At 41.6% G+C, this 23,188-nt stretch overlaps 2 protein-coding genes across 11 annotated transcripts in view; one reads left to right on the top strand and one right to left on the bottom strand.

Moving 5' to 3' along the window:
* Nucleotides 1-23,188, top strand: part of ASTN2 (astrotactin 2) — a 981,001-nt gene that overhangs the window by 711,593 nt on the left and 246,220 nt on the right. For 3 of the 5 annotated variants that reach the window (XM_025359306.1, XM_025359308.1, XM_025359309.1), the window contains exon 1: nucleotides 19,321-19,917. The exons of the other annotated variants lie outside the window; for them this stretch is intronic. The gene's annotated coding sequence lies outside the window, so the exon portion shown is untranslated. Of the gene's footprint in view, nucleotides 1-19,320; nucleotides 19,918-23,188 lie in introns of those variants that run through there. 5 annotated transcript variants of the gene reach the window in all.
* Nucleotides 5,947-23,188, bottom strand: part of TRIM32 (tripartite motif containing 32) — a 99,718-nt gene continuing 82,476 nt past the window's right edge. Inside the window, exons 1-3 of one of the 6 annotated variants that reach the window (XM_025359316.1) lie at nucleotides 19,602-19,649; nucleotides 9,815-9,875; nucleotides 5,947-9,590 (exon numbers count right to left, since the gene is read on the bottom strand). In XM_025359316.1, coding sequence (XP_025215101.1) covers nucleotides 7,551-9,512 — 1,962 coding nt within the window. In that variant the 5' untranslated portion in view covers nucleotides 9,513-9,590; nucleotides 9,815-9,875; nucleotides 19,602-19,649 and the 3' untranslated portion in view covers nucleotides 5,947-7,550. Of the gene's footprint in view, nucleotides 9,594-9,814; nucleotides 9,879-19,319; nucleotides 19,899-23,188 lie in introns of those variants that run through there. The other 5 variants (XM_025359314.1, XM_025359311.1, XM_025359310.1 and 2 more) reach the window with 5 other exon arrangements.

Here is a 23,188-nt window from a genome sequence, read left to right on the forward strand (position 1 = left end):
GTCCATGCCGTCCCATTTTGGCAAGCTGATTTGTAAGTGCCAAAGGCTTAATTCAATTTTATTACTCATTGGGTTAGAGCAACCCTGCCCACTATGCCATATGTTAGGTTAATGGGTGCTATGGCTATGGGGAATTTAGGCAGGGCAATAGTTCTGATTAAGATGAGGCATACCTATTTGTCTTCCTAACATGTCCTAAAATATCCTGTTAACTACCCTAAGATTATAGGGATACTTTGTTTAAATTTAGGGGAATTCCAGGTATAATTTGAAACCCAATATTAAGGCCATAAGGGTTTAACAACTGGTACATTTCAGCAGATGTTAAAAGTTAATTTGGAACCTAAGTTGTAGAGGTACAAAAGCCAAATAGTAACCTTTTATCTTGTTTTGTTGTTGTTGCATAAATTCTTTAATTTTGGATTTCCTATTGGGTCAAACTGTGAACCTCTGTTTCAGTTTTTTGTTTCTTTTCCCCAGCATCCAGGTTTATTTTATTTTATTTTATTTTCCTTTTGGTGGCTACTGTATATCATTTGGTGGTGGTGGTGGTGTGGGGAGGGGTTGGGGAGGAGGGAAGTTCCTCTGGATCCTGCTCATATGTGTAAGATTCTTCCTCCAGAGCTGCAAATATGTATAATCAGGATTAGGGTGTCTCTCATGCCAACAGTTGCTTTATATGGTTTGAGGACCCAGTGCTTAAGTTGGCTTTGAAATAACTCCTTGGCTATACCATGGATGCTTTTCCCTATAACCCTTAGGATCAGGATTTTTTTTTTTTTGGTCAGGGGGCATAGTGGCATAGGGCATAGGCATAAGTAGCAACAAAGGCATTTTGTAAAGTCCTAGTAAACCATCTGCTTTTGGGAGTGCACCATAGCATTCAACATGGTCTTCCTCCACGAGTGACTACCAACCAGCCTGCATATTGCAAACAGTATTGTTTTTTTTTGAGCACTCCATACAATGAGGGCAACACCTGGTTGAGATAAACAACCAAAAGTCACAGGGTAAGAGTCATTCCTCTGAGCCTCGTGACAGTCACAGCTTACACTGGGATTCAGAAACACAATTCAGAGACATAGGTAAGTCTGGACCAAGACACATGACCCAGGGCCACTTTATTCTTGTTCTTAAATGCCAATTATTAAAAATTCCAACTTAGCTGAGCACATCTATAACAGAAGCTTGTTAAGGCTCAGTGAACACAGTACAAAGCAGCACAGCACAAAGCATGAGCTTGCTAGCAGTGACCAAAAAAAAAAAAAAAAAAAAAAAAAAAATTCTAGCCAGCAAGAGTCAGTTAGCAAACTAAAGCAAGAGGAAAGCCTTGCAGTGGTAGTGGTCATCTCCTAGACCCTCTGCTTGTTGCATCAAGTGTTTAGTCATCCCCAGAGGAGAGATTGAACCCCTTACCCAAAACTTGGTTTAGGTGTTAAGACTGATACTACATTAGGACCAAATAGATACGAAAAGGTTTATCACTCACACGAGGCTTTTATGGAGAGCAGCGTGAGTTCTCAAGCAGGTTCAGAAATGGCTTGAGCAGGGAAAGTAGAGGAGCCTGGCTTTTCCTAATGGCTTGGAGGTAGGGCTGCAGTGAGGATTCTTAGGTGGTTTGAACTTCCACTGGCCACAAAGGTGGAAGCATTTGAGCTTTCTTACTGGCATGTCCAGATATGGGGCAGAAGGGGGAATAGTAGGTTTTAAAAACTCAGCCAGTCAGACATCAACAAATGAGTCTGATTGCACTACAAAGTTGTACTAAGATTATAGGACTTATTTGGCATAGGCTTCTCAGGGGAGAAAAATTCAGTATTATTTCAGAATTTTTAAAAGACAGAAAATGTATTTCTGAGACAATGCCAATCAGTGATTCCCCATCAGGAGAGATATTAGAATACTGAAGGGATGCATTTTCCAACTATGCCTTTGTCCTCCACCCTCAGGATTCCAAGGAGATTCTGATCCATACCCTACCACCTCTGTTAAGTATGAAGCCTCACTGAGCCATGGGTACTCTTGGCAGTAAGTCATATATAGTAGGGCAGAGAAAAAGAGAACCATTTGAATTATTACTTAACCACTTTAGACCTTTGAATTTCTTTAATATCCCCGCATTCTGGGGTGGTTTTAACTTCTGGCACCAACTTCTCACTCTTCATCCTAATCTTGTATCTTTGTTCACGATATTCCCTTTACTTTTAAGGCCCTTCAGCAACCAGATCTTCTCAACTAGAAACAGTCTTTGCTCAAACACTTAGCACTCCATTTCTATCCTGTTACCATTTATCTTATTCTCTAATTTTATTATTTGTTTACATACCTTATCTCTGCAGCCAGACCACAAGCTACTTGACTGCAAAATTCATGACTGTTTTTCTTTGCATTCATTACTCATATAAGTATTGCTAATAATAATAAAGGGTAGATGTCTTATGTATGTTTAATAAGTGAGTGAATAAATGGAATCTCAGATTTTGATATTCTTTGACAATATGCAATGCCATTATAGTTATAACTAGGTAAACTGGGTAAATCACCAAAATAAAATCCTGGTTTTATTTGTATAGGGAAAACATGCATTTGACTTATATACATTCACACACACTCTTCATGGTTTCAGTAAAGATTTCAGGAGTTAGTAAATAATTTTCCTTTGGGGTTGCAGGGGTGAGACTTGCCCTTACCAGTTTCATATCATCTTTATATCATAAAAATGAGGTAACTTTCAGATATATTTGGTTTACTGTAATTTCAAAAACACTTTTTAGTCTGCCAAAAGGCATTTATATATCCATCATCTCTTCACAATACTGCAATAAAATGTGAAACAGAGTCATTACTAATGAGAAAACAGACTGAGAGGTTAAATGACTTAATGGTCATACAGCTAATAATTGAGGGAAACAGGACTAAACTCAGGACTCCCTGCTTACAAAGCTCAAGCTTTAACCACTTAACAGGGAGATTTGTGGCTTACTTTTATAATTATTTGAGTTAATAAATGTTGACCTAGAGAAAAAATTCTTTGAAGCTAGCCATCTAAAGAAATAGCTAAACATGCATGTTTCTAAGGTTTTAAAAAAATTTTCATCTCTATGTGTGCATGTGTATATATATATACTTAGATGTATGTACTACATTCGTGCATATATATATATATATATATAAAATCTTTTAAAAAATCTTGGCTCTATTTACCCCTCAAGAGCCAAGATGTCATCTTAATTACTTTAATCAAATGATCAGACTTTAGGATTTATGTGCAGCTTTCCTAATGGGATACATTGCTGTGACTGAGTATTGCTTCTGCCCCTCCAGCAATCCCACTCTTCCTCCAATAGGCTTTTCAATTAAGAGGCCAAGAAGTGCTGAACATGCTACTGCATCACCAATAATCTCCCTGACTTTCACTTGAATGTGTATCAGCTCACCATGAAGGAGAGGATGCTTTTGCCCCCTACAATGGAAGTCACACATTTTCTGAACTAGGTGCTTTTATATATACTGTCCCATTTATATATTTTAATTCTCACAACAGCCCTTTAAAACATAAACTGTCATTCATTTTTTTACCAAGGAAAACTCTAGCTCAGCAGGGTGACAATAGCTAAGTTACACAAAGTCACAACAGCTGAGGTAGAGAAGCAATTATATCAAGTTGGGGATCTAATGTAAACAAAACACATTCTTAACAAAGATTACGCAAAAACATTGGGGGGAAACTCAACAATTTCATTGGTTAACAAATTAATTAAAATCATAGAGCTAGAAGGGATTTTGGTGACGTACCAACACCCTTATTTAAATTAACAGATAGGGAAATTGAGGCTCAGAGGTATGATCACCTGAGGTCATACAGCTAGTTAAAATGCAGAGCTGTGATTCAGACACAAGCCTGACTTGAAGTCCAGTGATCATCTCACTAGAGTACAATGCCAGACGCAGAGTTGGCTCACTAACTTCAGACTTAGCTTGGGTTCCATGAATATTAATGATATTGACAAGATAAAGCCATAGGTCTGGAGTCTAAGTGTATATTTTGCTACACAGCCTTCTACCTCACTGCTGTCCTGCTTGTAAAATTCATCCAGGAATCTGTTTCATATCCATAATTTGTTTTGAGATGCCTTGAGGGGCTGCACGTCCTGAGTGCAAATCGGCATCCTAGTCAAGTGCAGGGTGGAGACCTGAGTCTCATCCTAGGTTCTCTTCCACTTCCCTCCTACAGAGTAGAGTAACACTTCACTTTTAAGAGGCCATTAATTAGCACTAGATTAAAAGTACAACTACTTAAGCGTTACTTGCCTTACCCAGAGGAACACTGTAAAGCTCAAGCCACGTTTATTCTACTGATTGGAATAACACAGTGCCCCTCTGCAGACTCAAGACTGGCCCACAGTAGGCAGTTAATAAATATTGAATGAATCATTGCTCCAAAACCTTAAATTCTATGTAACCACTCAGAATGATAAAGGGAGGAGGGGCTTAACCAAACTCTTAAGTCAATTGTTTGCCACTAGGTTTTTACACACCTTATAAAAGGACTTGTCTGAGTATTCCTTTTTATCTAATCTAAGGGGGCTACACTAGGAAGACTCAGGTTATTGGAGTCCCATTAAGTCAGGTAAATACCTGGACCAATTAAATAACTGAGAACATATTCTACACTAGGCACCATGTTACATGGTGGTTGGGGTTGCAGGGGTTAGACTTTCCCTAGATTAGTTAGCCCTCAATAAAGCTCAAATATATGGACAGATAATTGCAACACAGTGATTTATATAATAGGAATATGAAATAGACAGTAGAAAGGAACAGATGAACTCGATACTTGGAGACTTGTGAGGGGAGAGAAATGCCTGAGAAAGGTTTTAATCACCAAATAGAAACCTCTTAAGCAAGAAGAAAGGAACTGTTTAGCTTGGTTGGACCACTTCCCACCACCAGGTGCTCTTTTGAGCAACTAGATAAAAGAATAACAGTCATCATTTATTGAATATTCCAGGAATGAAACCAGGTTATTTTCACATCTGTTATCTCATACCCTTCTAGGAGGCAGGGATCATTTTTGTTATTTTCCAGAAGAGGAAGAGTTAAATGACTTGCCCAAGGCCACATGACTAATAAGACAGAACTATAAGGTACGCAATGCGGTAGTTCAGTGGTTTTCAGAAAAGTATTCTATAGATTCACAAGTTTTGCAATGGTAGCACAAGAGGTAAGGTAAAGGGAGGAAACAGCATATTCTTCAGCGGCACAAACCTGCTTCAATCAGAGCAGCTGCTCTTTGATCTATTTTACATGATAGACTTCCATATAAGACTTTATTTGGACAAGGGTACTGCTGCTTTAAAAAACAACAACAAAAACTGCTGTAATTGAACAAATTAGTTTCCTGGGGCCCTAGTCTGCAATTTAGTCAACACAGCAGATAATTAAACATTGACTGTACTAAGCACAGCCTAAAATATTCACATCAAAGGGGAAAAAGAAAAAACACTTAGATCACACTTCCATTTTGAGCTAACAGATACCTGCTTTACTTGAGGGAAAAGGCATGACTGGTTTAGATGGGTAGAGATGTAAATGTTGAATGTCACTCAGTGATAGCACCTCTTTCAAAAGCACGGACAGCTGGAGGATTCCTGGCCTCATTTACCTCCAGCCAGCCCACAATATTATATTTATTCCTCCACTGCAAACGGTGTGCCAAAGGCCCGAGCCACTGTTATTACCTCAGCAAGTCCCCCACTGACAGCAAAAACAGATCTCCTGCTGCTGGGTGCCCACACAGATAAAGTGGCTCTAATAACTAGTGAAGTCATTTGTGATGCACTTTTAATTGGATCAGTTTCCTCTCAATTACCCAATCTTTTAAAATCGGAGGCAATTTCATAATCAGAATATGGGGCTTTCTCCAGATGAAAAGAACAAGACAAACTAGTTCAACATCATTTTAGTGACCTCTTTACCTATCCTTTGGCAGCTATTACGATACAAGCCAAAGAAACACTACTACCATAAAAACAATTTCGAGCAGCTCAGTTTAGCAAATTTTGTTTACATGAAAGCAAGGGAGTTGCTCTTTGGCTTGCCATCAGCCCTGCACCTAGAGTAAGATATATTGCTTAGTAAACACTGAAGCCTCAGAAACCTCATCACAGGTTCTCTCACCCACTTCTGATCTCAAAAACAAGACTAAATTCCTTTTTGTGAGCTGTAATTATAAACATAAAACATATAGCAGAAGCTCAATTTAGAATAGGGTATTGGTGACTCTAAACCTTGGGGGATGATTCTGTACATATGTATTTGGGAGAAAGATTTGTGTTATTATCTTTACATAACAGTGCTTTTGGCTGAATTTTGACGTGGATAGATACCTACACTTTCAAAGAACACAGTGAGATAAGGAAGTAAAATGGCATAGCGCAGGTTATCCCTCTTATCATCTCCAAAATTCCATATTTAATTAAAAGACATGAACACCAGTGATGAAGAAACAGTTCTCAATTATTTAATGCTTGATAGAGAAATGGAAAGAAATCCTGAAACCAAATCTTATGTACTCACTTGAGGAAAATACAGAATAACCAACCAACAGTTTTGCTGTTTGTTTTAGTAATGAACATGAAAATGTGTCCACCTCTCCATTTTGTTGGCCCTGGCCTATGCTGTACAATTCCTTAGACACAGGCCAGAAGAGAGAGGTAGTATGAAAAACGATGAGCCCTAGAGACTATCCAAGTTTGCTGACTATATCAGCATTTGTTTGCTTATTCCTAGCTTCCTATGCTTTGGCATAATTCCAATCCATATTATGCTTCTTTAAAAGGCAAGCAATTTCCAGGCTGAAGTCGTCAATACCAACCAACTAGGGTCAATCCATTCTGTCACATCTGCAGTTCTCAATCCAAGATGGCACAGATCCTCCAGGCAAGAGGTACTGCTTCCTAAAGGGCCTGTGTATCCCCTTTGGTAGCACTAAATGAATGAGCTTTCACACTGGTAAAGACGATCAGACTGAGACATAATGTTACAGGAATATGTCTGAAATGTCACTGAAAGGTGGAGCAGATCCCACTGAAGCATGCACAGTGAATCCAATCAGAGTTGAAGAGAAAGTGTCACAGATGAAGCACATTATAATAGGAAGGAAACAATGGATCAAGGGCATCAGAGCCAAACGGGAAAAAATCAAGGATTTAATACAAGGGCAAATTTCAAACATGGCACAAAGGGCTAAAGTGGCTCTCCCTAGTAAAGCCTTGGAAGTGCCTAATTAATTGCTAATCAAACTTCAGCTAACACCATTGCATGTCCTATTTGGGCAGTGCATCTTTTAAAGCTCTAAATTTAGGTGGGAAGTGGGGAGGGGGAAATAACAAATAAAAAACATAAAAAGATGGAGCTTCTAAAGTTCTAGAACTACCCAGCTGGAATCAGGACATATGCCGAGTCTATTCTATATGTGCCACTAACAACCAAGAACTATGGGAAGGGAAGCTGGCTTGGGAGCAGAAGAAAATGATATTTCTTATCCCCTATGGGGTGGAGTATCTTCTCAGATGGTAGCTGTAGATCTTGATGCAATGATCCCAACAGTCCAAGACCAGCAGCTGCCCCTTAGGAGTGAGGGCTATGCCCACCGGACAAGTAAGTCCCTCTCGAATAAGGACACTATAGCCCCCACCCTTAGGAAAATGGAGAATTTCCTTGCGACTACTGTCAGCCACAATGAGATCACCACGAGCATCCACACACATGCCAGCAATGCAGCGGAAATCCTCATTCTCCGAGAAGAAGTGGCTAATCTGGCGACCCAGCTGCCCATCGGGGCCTACAGAACCAATGGAAAAGCCACCTTCCAGGTGGTGCTCATTCTGTCGATTCTCCAGATTGAGGCCTAAGCCCTGGGTGAAGTAGACGGTGCCCTCAGCATCACAGGTGACAAATTTGGGCCGCACAGCACTGCACAGGCAGCTGTATTTGACCACCCCTGATCCTCGATCAACTGTGAAACACCAAAGCTTTCCACCTTCCACATCGGTTACTACAAACTGGCCAGATGGCAGGGCTGTGATACCCCATGGTTTGCTCAGCTGGCTCCTGTGACAGGCCACACAGTGGCCATCCAAGGTATACACCTTGAGGGAGTTATCATAGCTGTCAGTCACACCAATCAGCCCCTGGCAGTTCATTGCCACTGAGAGAGGAGTGAGGTTGGGTAGATCCGCCCCAAGAAAGCTTAGCACAAAGCTATCAATGCCACTGGGGCTGCGGCGGATTTCCTTCAAAAAGCCTTTGCGGGTAAAGACTTGTATACGATAGTTACCACGGTCAGCAACTAGCACTTCACCTTGACTGGTCACGTAGAGACTGACTGGTAGATTGAACATTCCTGGAGTGCTGCCTTTGGCCCCCATCTTCTTGAGAAAGAGGCACTGCTGGATATTGGAGGCTGCCTCAGGACCCCGCTGTTTAGCAGGTGAGGCCCTAGGGCTGGCAACCACTTCCTCCGGGCTCATGTCCATCTCTCTAAATGTAACAGAGGTAGAAGCAGCAGAGGCTGCTGCCTCCATGGCCCAGGAATCTTCCATGTTAACTGTCCGGGGCTTCTTAACAGCTTGCCCAATTTGGAGGGGGCCAACATGACCTACCTTAAGGAGCTCCACATCTTGCAGGGTGAGCTCCCGAGGTAAGCTGGCAGTAAGCTCTGGCTCCTCCTCATCAGCTGTCTCCTCCAGTAGTGCTACATCTGCTTGCTTGATCTTGGCCAGGAAGTAGTCACAGCGAGACACAGCCTGCACCTCTGCAATGTTAAGAAGGTAACTCTGCTCCTCTACCACTTGACTATTGGACTTCTCAACTTCAGCCAAAGAGCCTGTGAAGAACTTCCGAGAGCGAGCCAGCTCATCCTGGACCCTGCGTTCCTCGTGTCCATACTCCTGGAGAACTGCTTTATACCTTGCCTGAAGGTCCTTGGAGACACCTTCCAAGGCTACCTTCCGCCGCTGCAGCTCCCCCATAAGTTCCCGCAGACGAGTCAACTTCTCTCCAAAGTCCCGACGCCGCTCCTCAGCGGCTTCTTTGACAGGGAGTGTACAGTGGCCAGGAGGCTGATGGTCTGCCTCCCGGCAGGGCTCACATAACACCAAACCACAGCTCCGGCAGAACTGCCGGGGCAGACGCCGCCCACAGGACCGACACATGAGCAGCCCCACAGCCTCGCTGAGCCCAGCTGTATCAATGATCTTTAGCACTGTCAGATTGTCTGTCAGCTGGGTCAAGCTGGTTATGCGGGTAATCTTGCTGCAAAAGGGACAGCGGACACCATTGATGCTACTGGCCAATAGCTTCTCCAGGCACTGGCGGCAGATGGTATGGCCACAGTGCAGGAGCTTGGGACGCAGCTGCTCTTCTGTGAAGGACTCCATGCAGATGGGGCATTCTAGCACTTCCCGGAGGGCATCCAGGTTCAGGTGAGAAGCTGCTGCTGCAGCCATTGCTCTTCCTTTGAAGGGTACTGCTAGCACAGCTCAGAACTGAACAGCACAGTATTCATGCCCTAGAGGGTAAAATTCCTGCTAAAGAGAAAAAGAAACCATTATTCATTTTCCTCTGATTATATAAATCAATTCACTCAAGAAACATTTAGAGAATAGCTATGACCAGTCGTTCAGTCATTCACTTACTTAACTATTTTATTGAGGTCTATTATGTGTCATGTGAGGGTGACAGGGAAACAAACAAGACAAAACACTGCATAGAGGGTAATAATTCAGATTCTGGAATCTCAGACACTTACTTAGTTGCATGACCATAAGGAAGTAACTCAAACTTCCAAAAGCTCTTTCCCCATCACTCATCTGTAAAACAGAAAAATGGTGTCTACCTTATTCTATTATTGTAGAACAATCTATTATTGTAGAATAATGGTTATTGTAAGGGCTAAATAACAAGATAAATATGATGTGCTTAGTATATAGCACCAGGGAAGTAGTATACTTTAATAAATGCTAATGATTACTTTCATATTTGGTGAGTTTTACAACTTACAATTTACACTAACAGAAAAGCACAGGAGAATTATGCACAGTAAAAGGAGTAAGTGTGACATGCAGGTCCACATAATGTTCTGCTGGAGTACAGTGGATGGAATGATAGATTCCACCTAACAGACTTGGGGAAGGCTTCCCAAAAGCAGTTTCACTCCTAAGATAAATAAATGAAGGACTGAGGGATAAAGGTACTTTAAGCAAAGAAAACCATGTAAGCAAAAGTGTGGAGGCTGTTTTTTTTTTTTTTTTTCATCATGTCATAGAGTTTACTGTGTCATGTTTGGGGCCCTAGGAATCATCCACAGACTTAGAAAATTGTGATGATTAGCTTTAGGTAATCTGCAAAACATTAGATCAGAAAATACACATTTTCCATGCGTCTATCCTCCTACCTACTCATCTACCCACCCATCTAAGTTTAGGTATCTTGTTCTGTACTAGATACAAGAGGTCTTCAGGATACAGATCCTGCTCTTCAGATATTCAAACTTAATAAAAGACAAGGTATGTAGGCAAATAATAATGAAGGCAGAAAGTAGTACTATAAATGAAATAAAAACTAAGTTTGATGGGGGTTGAGGAGTCATTCTAATTTGAAGGGACACAGAATTTTCAAAAAGATGACATTTTATATTGGCCTGGAAAGAAGCATAAACACACGGAGAGGGAAGAAAGAAGCAGGCAAAAGGCACAACCTTAACAAAGTTTAAAAGGCAAAGGAAAGGACAAGAAGTTTCATGTATTAGGAAGAAAACAGAGAATATTTAAAATCTATGCATTTTATTTTCTCCATCTTTAAAATGGAAATAATACTGTCTTTACAGAGTTAATGTAAGAATTAAATAATCTATAGAGTATATAGAATGCTAAGATTTGCCTCTGCACAAAAAAAGCCTTAAATGAATTTTAGTTCTCTTTTTTATTATCTTTAGATTAAAACAGTGGGAGTATATATGGGGAATAGAGTAACAGGCTTGGAAAGGTAAATTGGGGGAATAATTATAAAGGGTCTTAAGAGCCAAAATGAGATTTTTGAGCTTCATTTTCAAAGGCATGGTGAGGCGATAAATGTTTTGAAGCAGGAAGCTGATATGATCAAAGCAGGAATGCAGTGGGGAAACAAATCAGAGAAGACAGGGGTAATGGGGGGTCTGAACTAGGGAGCAGGTGGTGGAAATGAAAAGATTCATTTGAGCAATATCCAGAAGTATAATCAGTAAGATTCGAAAGGTGAGTGGATTATAGTGGGGGAGTGATGAACAGCTGAGATAGCCAAAGACTCAAGCCTAGATGATTTAAAAAATAGCAGTGCCTTATCAAGATAGTTTATTTCTGGCTTACAGTACCCTCTGCTTCATCCAGTACAAACCATGAACACTCCAACCCTCTTGATATACATATGCTTATGAAGTTGACCCAGAGAGATCTCAGTGCTCTGTAGCCTTAGGTTACTGTCAACTTATACCCCAAACCAGAACGAATAGGTCTAGCAAGTTGAGGCACATGATAAAGTCAGCATTTCATAAATGCAAATCCTACAGCTGTACCTGTGCAGTCTTGTGATCCGCAGATGGTCAACCACTAAGGAGAAGGAGGAAGTGGAGGGCAAGTTCATTGGATTTTAAGGACAATGCATTTAGCTCAAGAACACTTTGCACATGACATCAACTCTTTCTCCAGGCATAGAGAAGAACAGGAGTTAATGTAGAGATATATATTACCATAAGTTTCTACTATATTAGCTTTGGAATGCAATCTGACAAATATATAGCAGCAGACATGCACAATTATCTAAAATCAATTCTTCCTCCCTGATATCCCACTTCCTTTGTACTACAAGGGAAACTATGCATCTAGTGCCTACTATGTGCTACTGTGACAGATACTTTATATGCTTAACCTCTTTTAATCTTCATGATGACATTATGAAGTAGGTAATATTTTTATTATCCTATTTTACAGATGAGGAAACGAATACTCAGAAAAACTTGCTCAAGGTCAGGCAGTTCAAACATGGTAGAACCTTGCAGTACAGACATTTTTACTTTATTTAACCTAACATTATTTCAAGCTATTTTTTACTGTCACATAACAATGATTAACTAATGTTCTCTTGACCATACTCTGGGGAATGCTGCCTTATGGCATATACATTTTCTCCATAACAGAGAAGGAACACTAATATAGTTATGAGATTCTGCTGCTATAGAGTGGGATAGATTGATTTATTAGCTGAGTGACCTACTCTCACAGAGCAAGCTTGCAATCCCTTCTGACTCAAATCCATACCTCAGCAAAACAGTATTTACCACATATCATAAGCATATGAGGTCTGATGTGGATATCTGAAACTATGAATGGTAAATTCTTAAATGCCAAGTGTCTAGGGGCAATAGTATAGACAGAGTGATAGAAATTACAATTCAGGATCCATGCAACCCTTCTAAATTCTAAATCAATAGCTACAGTTCTCTCTTCTATTGTCTGGGACAACAGACTGAGGACAACATTTGGAGTTTGAATCTAGAACATTACCTTACAATGCACAGGGACATCTGTGTTCTTCCCAGAGCTGGCAATGCAGATCAGTTTATTAGACAAGGCTGCCAACTTGTAAAAATAGCAGCAAATTATTTCCCCAGCTTTCTGGAATATCATATTTCTCCTATTGAAAAGCTTCCTACCTCTCTAAGACATAAGGTTAAAAAAAACGAATTTACTATGCCCACATCCCCAAATTATCTCAGCTGACTACAGCTTCACCAAGCTCTCTGAGGATGTCAACAATTCCTGCCCCAAAGCTGCCATGCTTTGCCAGGAAAACCTGTGTTCCCTTCACGAAAGCATAGGGCACGGATATAGCCTCAAACCTGGAAAAAGCCAGAACCACTTTTCCCATTTCCATGACTTGAAAACATGGCTTTGTGAAGGATCCTAGCCTGAAATGGAGCTAGGAGATAGGCAGATACAGCCTGTCTCCTCCAGAAGGGCACATCTGGTCATTACTGTTAATACCAAGAATGACTCAGATAGAAGGTCAATTAGACTTCAGTTTCCCCAAAAGGCTACACAAATAAAAGGAATTGTCTTAACATTCCAAATCTTTAAGTAAGCTGCCCATTTTCTGCCAGCTATCAACTCTGCAACCAATCAGAGTGAGTATCCAACATGCTATGTATCATCTTGGCTCCCTTCATGATCCCTTGAAGGTCTGTTTCCTGTTGTGCACTTTGTCCCATTAATTCTTGACCTCCCACCTCATCTAACATCAGCTTACCATCTTCTCACAACCCTTGACCTAATGATTAATACTGTACATACTGTACCATACTGTACTAGCACATCTCTTCAGCTCCCAATGAGAATCTATCCCTTAAGCTGTGTCTACTCTGGCTGCCCTAAGACTCAGAAAAATTACATAATCATATTCCATATTAATCTAGCCTCTTCTAGCACCACTGGGTTTTCCCCATTCCATGAAATGAGTAACTAAGGTAGTAGAAAAAGCAAACAAACCAAAAAAATGAACCTTGAAGTTATATAGAACTGAGATCATATCTTAGCACTGTCACAAGTTGTGGGGAAGAAGGCAATTTATTTAACCTGTCTAAACCTGTTTTTTTAGTTTATAAAAAGAGTACTGTAATGACTATGGATTTTATGCATATAAAGTACTTAGCCTGATACCTGTAGGTGTACAATAAAAGGATGCTAAATAAATAATAACCAGAAACAGCATTAACAATAACTGTACTAGTATTAATAACACATTCAGTTTACAAACTACATTTTGAAAGCATGAAGAAACTTTCCTTTCATGGCATACAAAGGCACATAAAGATTAATAAAAGGGCTTGTCAGTTTTGAAGAGTTTTAATTGAGTATGCTAGACATCCAGGCTAAAAACTGATGGGTAAATGAATTTACAACTTCTATTGCCCAGAAAATGAGCTGCTGTAGCTCCTTCAAGCACAGACTAAGTATGAAATGCTAGAATTTGCAGCAATCTCCTCACTTGAGACCAGCAGGTGGAGGTTGCAGTGAGCTGTGATGCTGCTGCTGTACTTCAGCCTGGGCAAAAGGGGAAGAAAAGGTAGTAATCTCAAGTTGTAAAATAGATGAGAAAACTAAGACCAGGAGGGGGATATTAAGACCACAAATCACACAACAGAACTAGGACTAAAAGACACGAACTAGGAGTGGGCAGTATTATATAGATTAAGGAAGTAGGCCTGAGGGATCAGGCTTTCCTGGATTTGAATTCAAGCTCTACCACTTATTGTGAAGACATGGGCAAGTTATTAATACTTCTGTAGTTCTCAGTGTATCTATGAAAAGAGGCTTTAAAATAGTCTCTTCCTCACAAGGTTATTGTAAAGATTAAATGAGATTACGTGTGAAAAGCACTAAGTACAGTACCAAGCCAGGCATGCAATTAACTATAAATAAATAATAGTTTTTATTATTATTAGCAATAATTATTTTATTATTATTAGCATGCAATTAACTATAAATAAATAATAGTTTTTATTATTATTAGCAGCAACTGCTGCTGCCACTACCCAACCTATTAGAAGAAATGAATAGGCACTTTTCAGCAGACTGTACTCAAGGCCTCAGATACATACACTTAAACAATAAAAATTCTGAGCCCTCCTAGAAATTGTTTTACCTGATCCCAGAATCTAAAGATTACAGATGATCTAAGGTTTCAAATCTTCATCTAATGCTTGAATCGCCACCATGGGGTAGTTCTCTAGATGTCTCTATTTCCTATACCTATATCAGCCTTTGGTGGTTTAGGCCACAAGCAAAACTGGAGAACTTTAAGCAATTAACAAAACAAATCTTTACTAAGCACCTACTATGTGTCTGGCCCTGTGAACGGTACTGGTGATACAATTTTGAGCAAAAACAGACATAAACAGTGCTTTCCCCTAAAAACTAGACAACATGTAAAATATTGCATTTCCTTTCACAAGACATAAAAGTCCATCCTACTATTGACATGCTCCCCTGGTTTGACCGGTTTTTTTGCAAGGTTTATCTCATTTCCTTTTATGTCAGCTTTCTAAACTTTATTCCTCATGCATTCTAACAGAATGCTAATCAAGTGCAAAACTATCCCTGTGCCACCAAAGGCCACTCATTAACAGGACTGATTTTAAAGAAGTCAGTGAGGCCACCACCTGACATCCACTCCTGTGTGTGGGAGAGGATTCTGATGAAGTTTAGATTACTAAGGGCATTTAAGACACCTGTAGACAACTAAGATAAACTCAACAAGTAGAGGCTTTAGGGAAACACAGCCATGCTCCTCAAGTTGTACCAGCCTGGGGCAAACAAAACAATCCAGAAGGAAGTATGTTTGTAGAAAAAGAAAACTTGAGCTAAACTATGTCAAGGGTAGGCTAAATGATAACAGGGTTTCCTGGAAAACATGCTTGCCTGTTGTCTCTGTCTTCCTCTAAAACTGCAGGACCTAGAGAGACTCCCTTGCATCTTTCACAAACATCTGAGTAGTATCTACGCTGCCAATATGACTCAAGGAATACAAGACAAAGGAAAAATCAATAGCCCTTTCTCAGAGACCTCCAACTGACCTCAACCCTCGCTCTTTCTATTCCTTTCCCTGCATATAACATCTGTTCATTTAATCATGAGATTATGATTAAAGGGATCAAGGAGATTCCAGGAAATATACAAAATGGGATGAGAATTTTGGGGATACTGGCAGAGACTACTTAGGGTTATCGAAATCTGGCAAAGAGCCTGGGCAACATAGTGAAACCCCATCTCTACAACAAATTAAAAAAAAAATAAAAAATCAGGTGTGGTGGCATGCACCTGTGGTCCCAGGTACTTGGGAGGCTGAGATGGGAGGATCACTTGAGCCTAGGAGGTTGAGGCTGCAGTGCGCTGTGACTGTACCACTGCACTCCAGCCTAGGTGACACAGCAAGACCCTGTCTAAATAAATAAATCTGACAAAGCAACACTTAGTTCCCTTCCAGCACTGCCTTCCTTTAATAATTGTTAACACTCTTAAAGCAACTACTCTTTATTGTCAGGCATTTTTTTATATGTTCTCATAGTCTCATAATAACCATGTAAAGTATGTGTCATTCCTCTTCAAAAATAAGGAAACCAATGCTCAGAGAAAAGTAGCCTGTCCAAGGTCTCAAAACCAGTAAGTAATAGAGCAAGGATTCAAATCCCAGTGTCAACTCCCAGTCATAAAATTACTAATTTAAAGGATGTTTCATAGTTCCCTAGCTTTAGATAAAGTCTGGCTGAGAGTTGGTAAGGGCACCTAGAAATTATTTTTAAATTTGATTGTTTTACCAGAAAGACAAGATGGAGGGAATGTCACAAAGGTTCCACATCAGTGTGCACAGACAATGATCTACTTTAAGGGCCTTATAAACTTTTGGCTTCCAACTACTCTCCAGACATAAACATAGGGGCTCTGAAGGGTTCGAAAAGCCTTCTAATAAAACTACCATAATGTAACATAGGTGTAAGACACAACTGGGTTTGTATCCCAACCTAGCCACTTGTTCTGTAGCCCCGGGTAAGTCACTTAACCTGTTATTTTTCTCATCTATAAACAAAGAATAAAACCCAGACTGTTAGCAGGATGACTGAATTCACTACGATAACGCACATAATAAGCACTCAACAAATGATAATCATTTGCATTTTTAATAGATTGAAGCTGACAGGACAAGTGCTTGTCCAAGGTAACATGGGAAATTAGAAAGAGTAAGGAGTTTAGACAGGACTGATTGAATTCCCATGACATATTTTCTTTTAGGGATGTGCATGGATATTCCAGCTAAGTCTTGCTGTCAGATACAGTCAAGTTTTGTTTCTGAACTGGCTTCAGCAATGCTGTAGCTAGTCCTGGAAATGACAGAGCCAATGCTACTATTCTGTTCCAGGGAAAAGCAGTCCAAAAGAGACCATACAGAACAGTAGTTACTCTCCTTCAAAGTATGACTGCCTTCAGCCTCAGTCCCTGCTGTGCCTTCAGCCTCAGTCCCTGCTGTGAGGTGTTTTTTCAAGCCAACGGCCTCCATACCTCACCTCATAGTCTGCTGCACCTCATCCTGCCTGATAACTTCAAGCTCCTCTCCTTATCCAGCCCCTGGTCTTGGTCTAAGAACAAACCAAGAACAAAGTCCAGGGCTCCTCCCAATCTAGTCAGAGAGATTTATCCCCCAACTTTAGAGTTCAATCTGATAGTCAGTGATACTCACTGGGCAATCCTCGTTTTCATTAGAGGGGAATGGGCTGAGAAAATAAGACTAAGCGGGTCCTAGCAAGGAAAGTGGGAAAATACAGAGTTACAGAGATCTGGGTATGAGCTTAACTGTGTCATTCCTAGCTATGAAAACTTAGGCAAGTCACTTCCTAAGCCTTAGTTTCCTCATGTGTAAAACTGAATACAGTCCTTAGAAGGACTGTCATGAAAACTGAGTAAAGAAGTAGATACAAGACTAAAAATTACTAGACTTTGAGAACTTACTATGTGCCAGATCCTAGGCATGCTAATTTACTTCACTAAATCCTCACAACAATTCTGTGACATAGGTCCTGTTATCATAACCCCATTTTACAGATGAACAGCCAAGGCACTGGGTGGTAAGTAACTCATTCAAGGCCACAAAGTCAGGAAGAGATAGAGCTAGGACTTGAACCCAGGGTATCTGATTCTAGGGCAGAGTGCCTCAACTTTGGCATTACTGACATTTTAGGCAGGATAATTCCTTACTGGGGGGGAGGCGCTTATCCCATGCATTGTCAAATGTTTAACATTAACATAAAACATTGTATTTAATGTTTAATCTACCCACTTGAGGCCAGTAGTATCCCCCACCCTAAGTGTGACAACCAAAAAACATCTCCAGACATTGCCTAATGTCTCCTAGGAGACAAAGCCACCCCTGATTAAGAACCACTGCTTTACAGTCTAGCACAGGACTAAATGCTCAATACATAAGGGTTCCCTTTTTTTGTTGTTGTTTGATTTTTTTTGTTTTTTTGGTCCCTCTCCGAGCCCAAACATCTCACTCACAGAGCCACTGCCCCTTCAAGCTGCAATGGATCTTATATAGGATAAATTATTCCACTCATTCCCCTGGAGGTCTCACATTCTATCTGCTATGGTAGCTTGGGAGTACAAGGAAAAAGGGCTTAGGCAGATGACCTTGAATAGTTCCATTTCTTCTTCCCCAAAGCCTACCACTTTCAGTGGACCGGGGGAGGGGGAAGGAGAAGGCGGTGGTCAGAGTGTAGTTAGTGGCAATACCATACCTGCCTTATGATAACGGATCTTTGTTTAATAAATGAAGAAGATTCTACCCTTCACAGGGATTACCACACTCCTTCAGGATATCTGAACTGAAGATTTATCACTTTGTTCCTCAACACCTGAACTCTGCTCATCTTCATATACTCATCTAGAGTTTCATACATTACTTTTAGGTCCTTGGGTCCCCTAAACTCCCCCCGTCTCCCATGCGGCGATTTAAGGAAAATCTCTTTAGCAGCCCAAGACACCAATCCACATATCTACTCAGTGTCCTTTGATTCTATAGCCCAGTTAGGACATCTCCACCCCACGATTCAATCCTCTCCAAACCCTGTCCTCAACCCTCTTACAATACCAAATTCCAATCTTTGGGGCTGTATAACGCAACCCTCATCAATTCCTCACTCATATGCCTCAAATCCCTCGGACACAGATCCTTTAATCCCTATTTCCGAATCTTTGCCGCACTCAGCTCCGCACCTCAGTTCAACGCCCTAATTCCTCACCTCAGATTTCTGCTCTCCCTCAATCTGAACCCCCATCTCCTGCATTCCATCAGGCACTGTGCCGCCCTCAAACCCTGCTCCTTCCTCTTATGCACTGAATGTCATGTGCTGCCTTCACAACTCAGCCAGCTCCCTTCTTCCTGCTAACAAGATAAGAGTCCCTCAAGAACTCACCCCACCCCCTCTATCTCACCCTCAGCCCACTCCGAAAGCCCTTTCTCAATAGCACTTAGAATCGCCCTAGACCTTGCTCCTATCATCTTACACCCTATCCTTGCCAGATGCCTAGCGCCCCCAGATTCCCTCAAATCTCATCGGGGCCCCCCAGTTCCTTCATATTTCTGAAATTCTGCACCCAGGTCCCTCCAGGGCCCTGATTCCCTCCCATCTTCCACATGCTGCACCCCGTTCCTCAGGGCCCCCACATTACCTCATACCTCCCGAGATGCTGCCACCGCATATCTCTTCAGAGCCCCTCGCTCCCCTCCCCCAGCTCCATCTCCTCGGATCTCCTCAGCCCCACGAATCCCTCCCGAGCCTGCCCCTGGCAGCCCCACCCCCACCCTAGTCCTGCCCCTCAGATCCGGTCCCCAGACCCTGCCATTCGGGCGCGGCCGCTGCACGCCCGCACGTTCCCCTGACCGGCCGCTGAGCCACGGCCCACGACTTCGGCCGCAGTCCCTAGTCCCCAGCCCTCCTTCCCGCCCCCTACCTGACCGCCCGCAGCTCCGACGAGTCCACCGCCGCCAGCCCACCCACCCGCCGTCCTCTGCGCACGCGCCGTTGAGCGCCCTTTGCCGGGCGCCAATTCGCAGAGCTCCCTGTCCGTCACTGAGCCCCGCCTCCCGAGGCATGCTGGGGCTTGTAGTGCAGCGGGCCCCAGCGCGCGGGGCCAGGCGGCCCTGCAGGGGTGAGCTTTCCTCTGAGAACCCGGGGCCTTAGCGACACGTAATCCAGTGTTCCGTCGCCTTTGTGCAGATGAAGAAACCGAGACCCATGGGCGAAAGGGACCTGCTCAAGTTCACTCAGTAAGTCAGGAGATAAGCCAGAATGCGTATCTGACTCCAGTCCAAATGTCTACCCTTTCACAAAACTGTAGCCTCCAGGGTAGTCCTCAACAAAGCGTTGGCACCTTGCTGAATCTGTTTTTCCATCTGAGAAATGGGCCAACGGAAGAATCAAACTTCCATTCTGGGGAGGTCGAGAACCGGGACTCCCTAGGAAGGGCAGTGCTTTGGCCCCATGTCCTGTGCTCTGATAGAGCGCTGCACTAGAGACAAGTTTATCCATGAACACATTGCTCTGTAAAGGAATGTTTTGCCTACTCAGCTGGGAGGCCGACAGCAGAGGCAGACATGGGGAGTACACGCTGCAGCCCCTGTCCCTGCAGGCTGAAGGTACCCGGGAATCCAAACCAAGTGTAGTTTTGGGGAGTCAGAGGTGAAGGTGGAGGAGTCTTAGCAGTTGGGAGGTGACCTGGCCTGAGATTTGAGGGAATCTAGGGCACTAGGCATCTGGCAAGGACGAGGTCTGATACAGGACTGACTAGCCACGACCTGCACTCCCCGAAGTAGTTTGGGGCCAATCACCTATTCTCCAAGGTGATTATACTGTACAGCTTAGGAGCACAAAGGAGTTTGAAGTAGGATGGTCTTGGCTTTGAAATTCCCCTTAGCTATGTGACCCTGCACAATGATAAAACAGTAACCAAAAACAATGACTAACATCTTTGAACACTTGCTGTCTGGCTACAGCTAAGGACTTCAGGTGCATAGCTCACTAAATCCTCATAAAGACCTCATGAGATAAGGCAGCTGATGGTTAACCTACACCTGTTGTGTAACCTAGTCGGTTACACAACAAGGCTACCTGTGCCTAAGTATTGGAGCCCAGATTTGTACCCAATTCTATCTGAGAACCCACTCTTAACCTTGTTTACTCTTTCTCCCCATTTTCTAAATTTCTAAGTGAAGTTTGCCAAGAAGATAAACCAAGATTATGGTAGTTTGTACTTAATGATAACTATATTTGAAAAATTGTAATTAGCAGGTAGGGGATAAGGGAGAGGTGGTGCCAAATGATTTCTCACTTAGACTAGTTAGGGAGACTTTGCACTTGTTTTTATTTTTATTTTTTTTTTCCTGAAAACCAGAGTTATCAGCCCAAAGTATAAATTTAGGACTGTTCATAGTCTTACACATATACATCTTATATATGTATGTATATGTATCAATACAGACATAATGATGTTTCCCTAATTACACAGGAGTATTAAAAATACTCCTGGGGATCTAACTCAAGCAAGTGTTTTGAAAAGAAAAAAAAACTCTCTTCTCCCTTTAAAAAAAAAATAAGTGTTTGACTCTTCTTTAATGTTTAATTTACTTACCAGTTAAATGAATTATTATACCTCCCACAAACTCTTAGAGTAGAATAAGCATTCTAGGAAATGCACTCATTTTTATCTTATAGCTTGACATATCCTGGCACAATATTAGAATTTCTCTTACACAGAGGCATTTAAAAAATAATGTTTGTGGAGTGCTTTAAACACTCTTTATTCAGCATTTTAAAGTAACAGATTTTTATTTAACGCTTGAATCACCTGTATCAGTGGAACCACCCAAGGGGTTTACTTTGCCCGCTGCCTAGACAGAGCTGATTCATCAAGACAGGGGAATTGCAATAGAGAAAGAGTAATTCATGCAGAGTCAGCTGTGCGGGAGACCGGAGTTTTATGATTACTCAAGTCAGTCTCCCTGAGCATTTGGGGAACAGAATTTTTAAGGATAACTTAGTGGGTCAGGGGAAACCAGTGAGCCAGGAGTGCTGATTGGTCAGGGATGAAATCATAGGGAATCGAAGCTCTAAGATTCGAAGCTGCCTCCTTGCAGTAAGTCAGTTCCTGAGTGGGGGGCCACAAGATCAGATGAGTGAGTTTATTGACCTGGGTGGTGCCAGCTGATCCATCAAGTGCAGGGTCTGCAAAATATCTCAAGCACTGATCTTAGAAGCAGTTTAGGGAGGGTCAGCATCTTGTAACCTCCAGCTGCAACTCCTAAACCACAATTTCTAATCTTGTGGCTAATGTTAGTCCTACAATGGCAATCTAGTCCCCAGGCAAGAAGGAGGTCTGGGTTGTAGGAGGTCTGGTTGAGTATAGGGTTGTCACCATCTTTGTTTAAACTATAAACTGCAAACTAAATTTCTCCCAAAGTTAGTTTAGCCTATGCCCAGGAATGAATAAGGACAACTTGGAGGTTAGAAGCAAGATGGAGTCAGTTAAGTTAGATCTCTTTTACTGTCTCAATCATAATTTTGCAAAGGCAGTTTCAGTCCCTCACTTTGGGTTTTGTAACACCTTAATCTTAAAGTGTAGGGTATGAAGATGGGAAAAGGCTGTTGATTGCTCTGGCTTCTTCTTGCTGACAGGGGACATAGTGGGAATGGGAGTGAACCCCAAGGTGAGAAGAGTGGGACCACTTTGCAAGTATCTGACCGGCTCATGCAGGTCTGGCTGGGCTTCCAAGGCTTGCATGGCAAAATCATTAGTGCTTTCATCTATAGTTTCAGTACAGTATTTAGGTGAACAGCCTACTATAAGGTAAATAACGAGTCCTAGGATGAGGAGTACAATTCTCAAATTTAAAAGCAAAGATTTGAAAGCATTAGTTTGGGGACTTCTAACCCACAAATAATTTAGGATTTAGTCAGAATTGTACAAAAAACTCAAGGACAGCTAACAACCGCTAATAATAGGTTTCCTTGTGAAGCATAATTTTTCTCTCTCCAGACCCCATTTTTATTAAAAACAAATCATGATAGAACTGATTTGTTTACAGAAATATACTTTAGTCTTACTATACTTGGCCTGATTATTTGCATAAAGTACAGCAAGAATAATTATTTTTCTCTTAGGGTCTTCTTTGTTTAAATTGGCTTTGATGGAACTCTCTTCCATGAGGAATCTCAGATAAGAGTTTTTAAAAGCCAAGCTCATCCATGGGTTTGTACCCTCAAATACCTATGAGTTGGGTAAATTCCTCTCTTCTCAAGGTCCCAAGGTAGCTCACAGGTCAGGAACCTTGTGCGGGGACTGCATAGACAAGGTATGAGGTTAGATTCCGCAAGGGGCTTTAATTGGCTCTATACATTAACTTTGATTCTTTGAAGGAAGCATGCCATTCCAGTGAAAGCCTTGGTAAAATAACCAATTTCTCCAATTGTGTCCTGTTACAAGAGAAAACAGATTCTTATTACACTTACGCAATTAACTGTACTGCCATAAATTCAGAATAC

Source organism: Theropithecus gelada, chromosome 15, assembly GCF_003255815.1.
Source record: "Theropithecus gelada isolate Dixy chromosome 15, Tgel_1.0, whole genome shotgun sequence".
Classification (NCBI taxonomy): domain Eukaryota; kingdom Metazoa; phylum Chordata; class Mammalia; order Primates; family Cercopithecidae; genus Theropithecus; species Theropithecus gelada.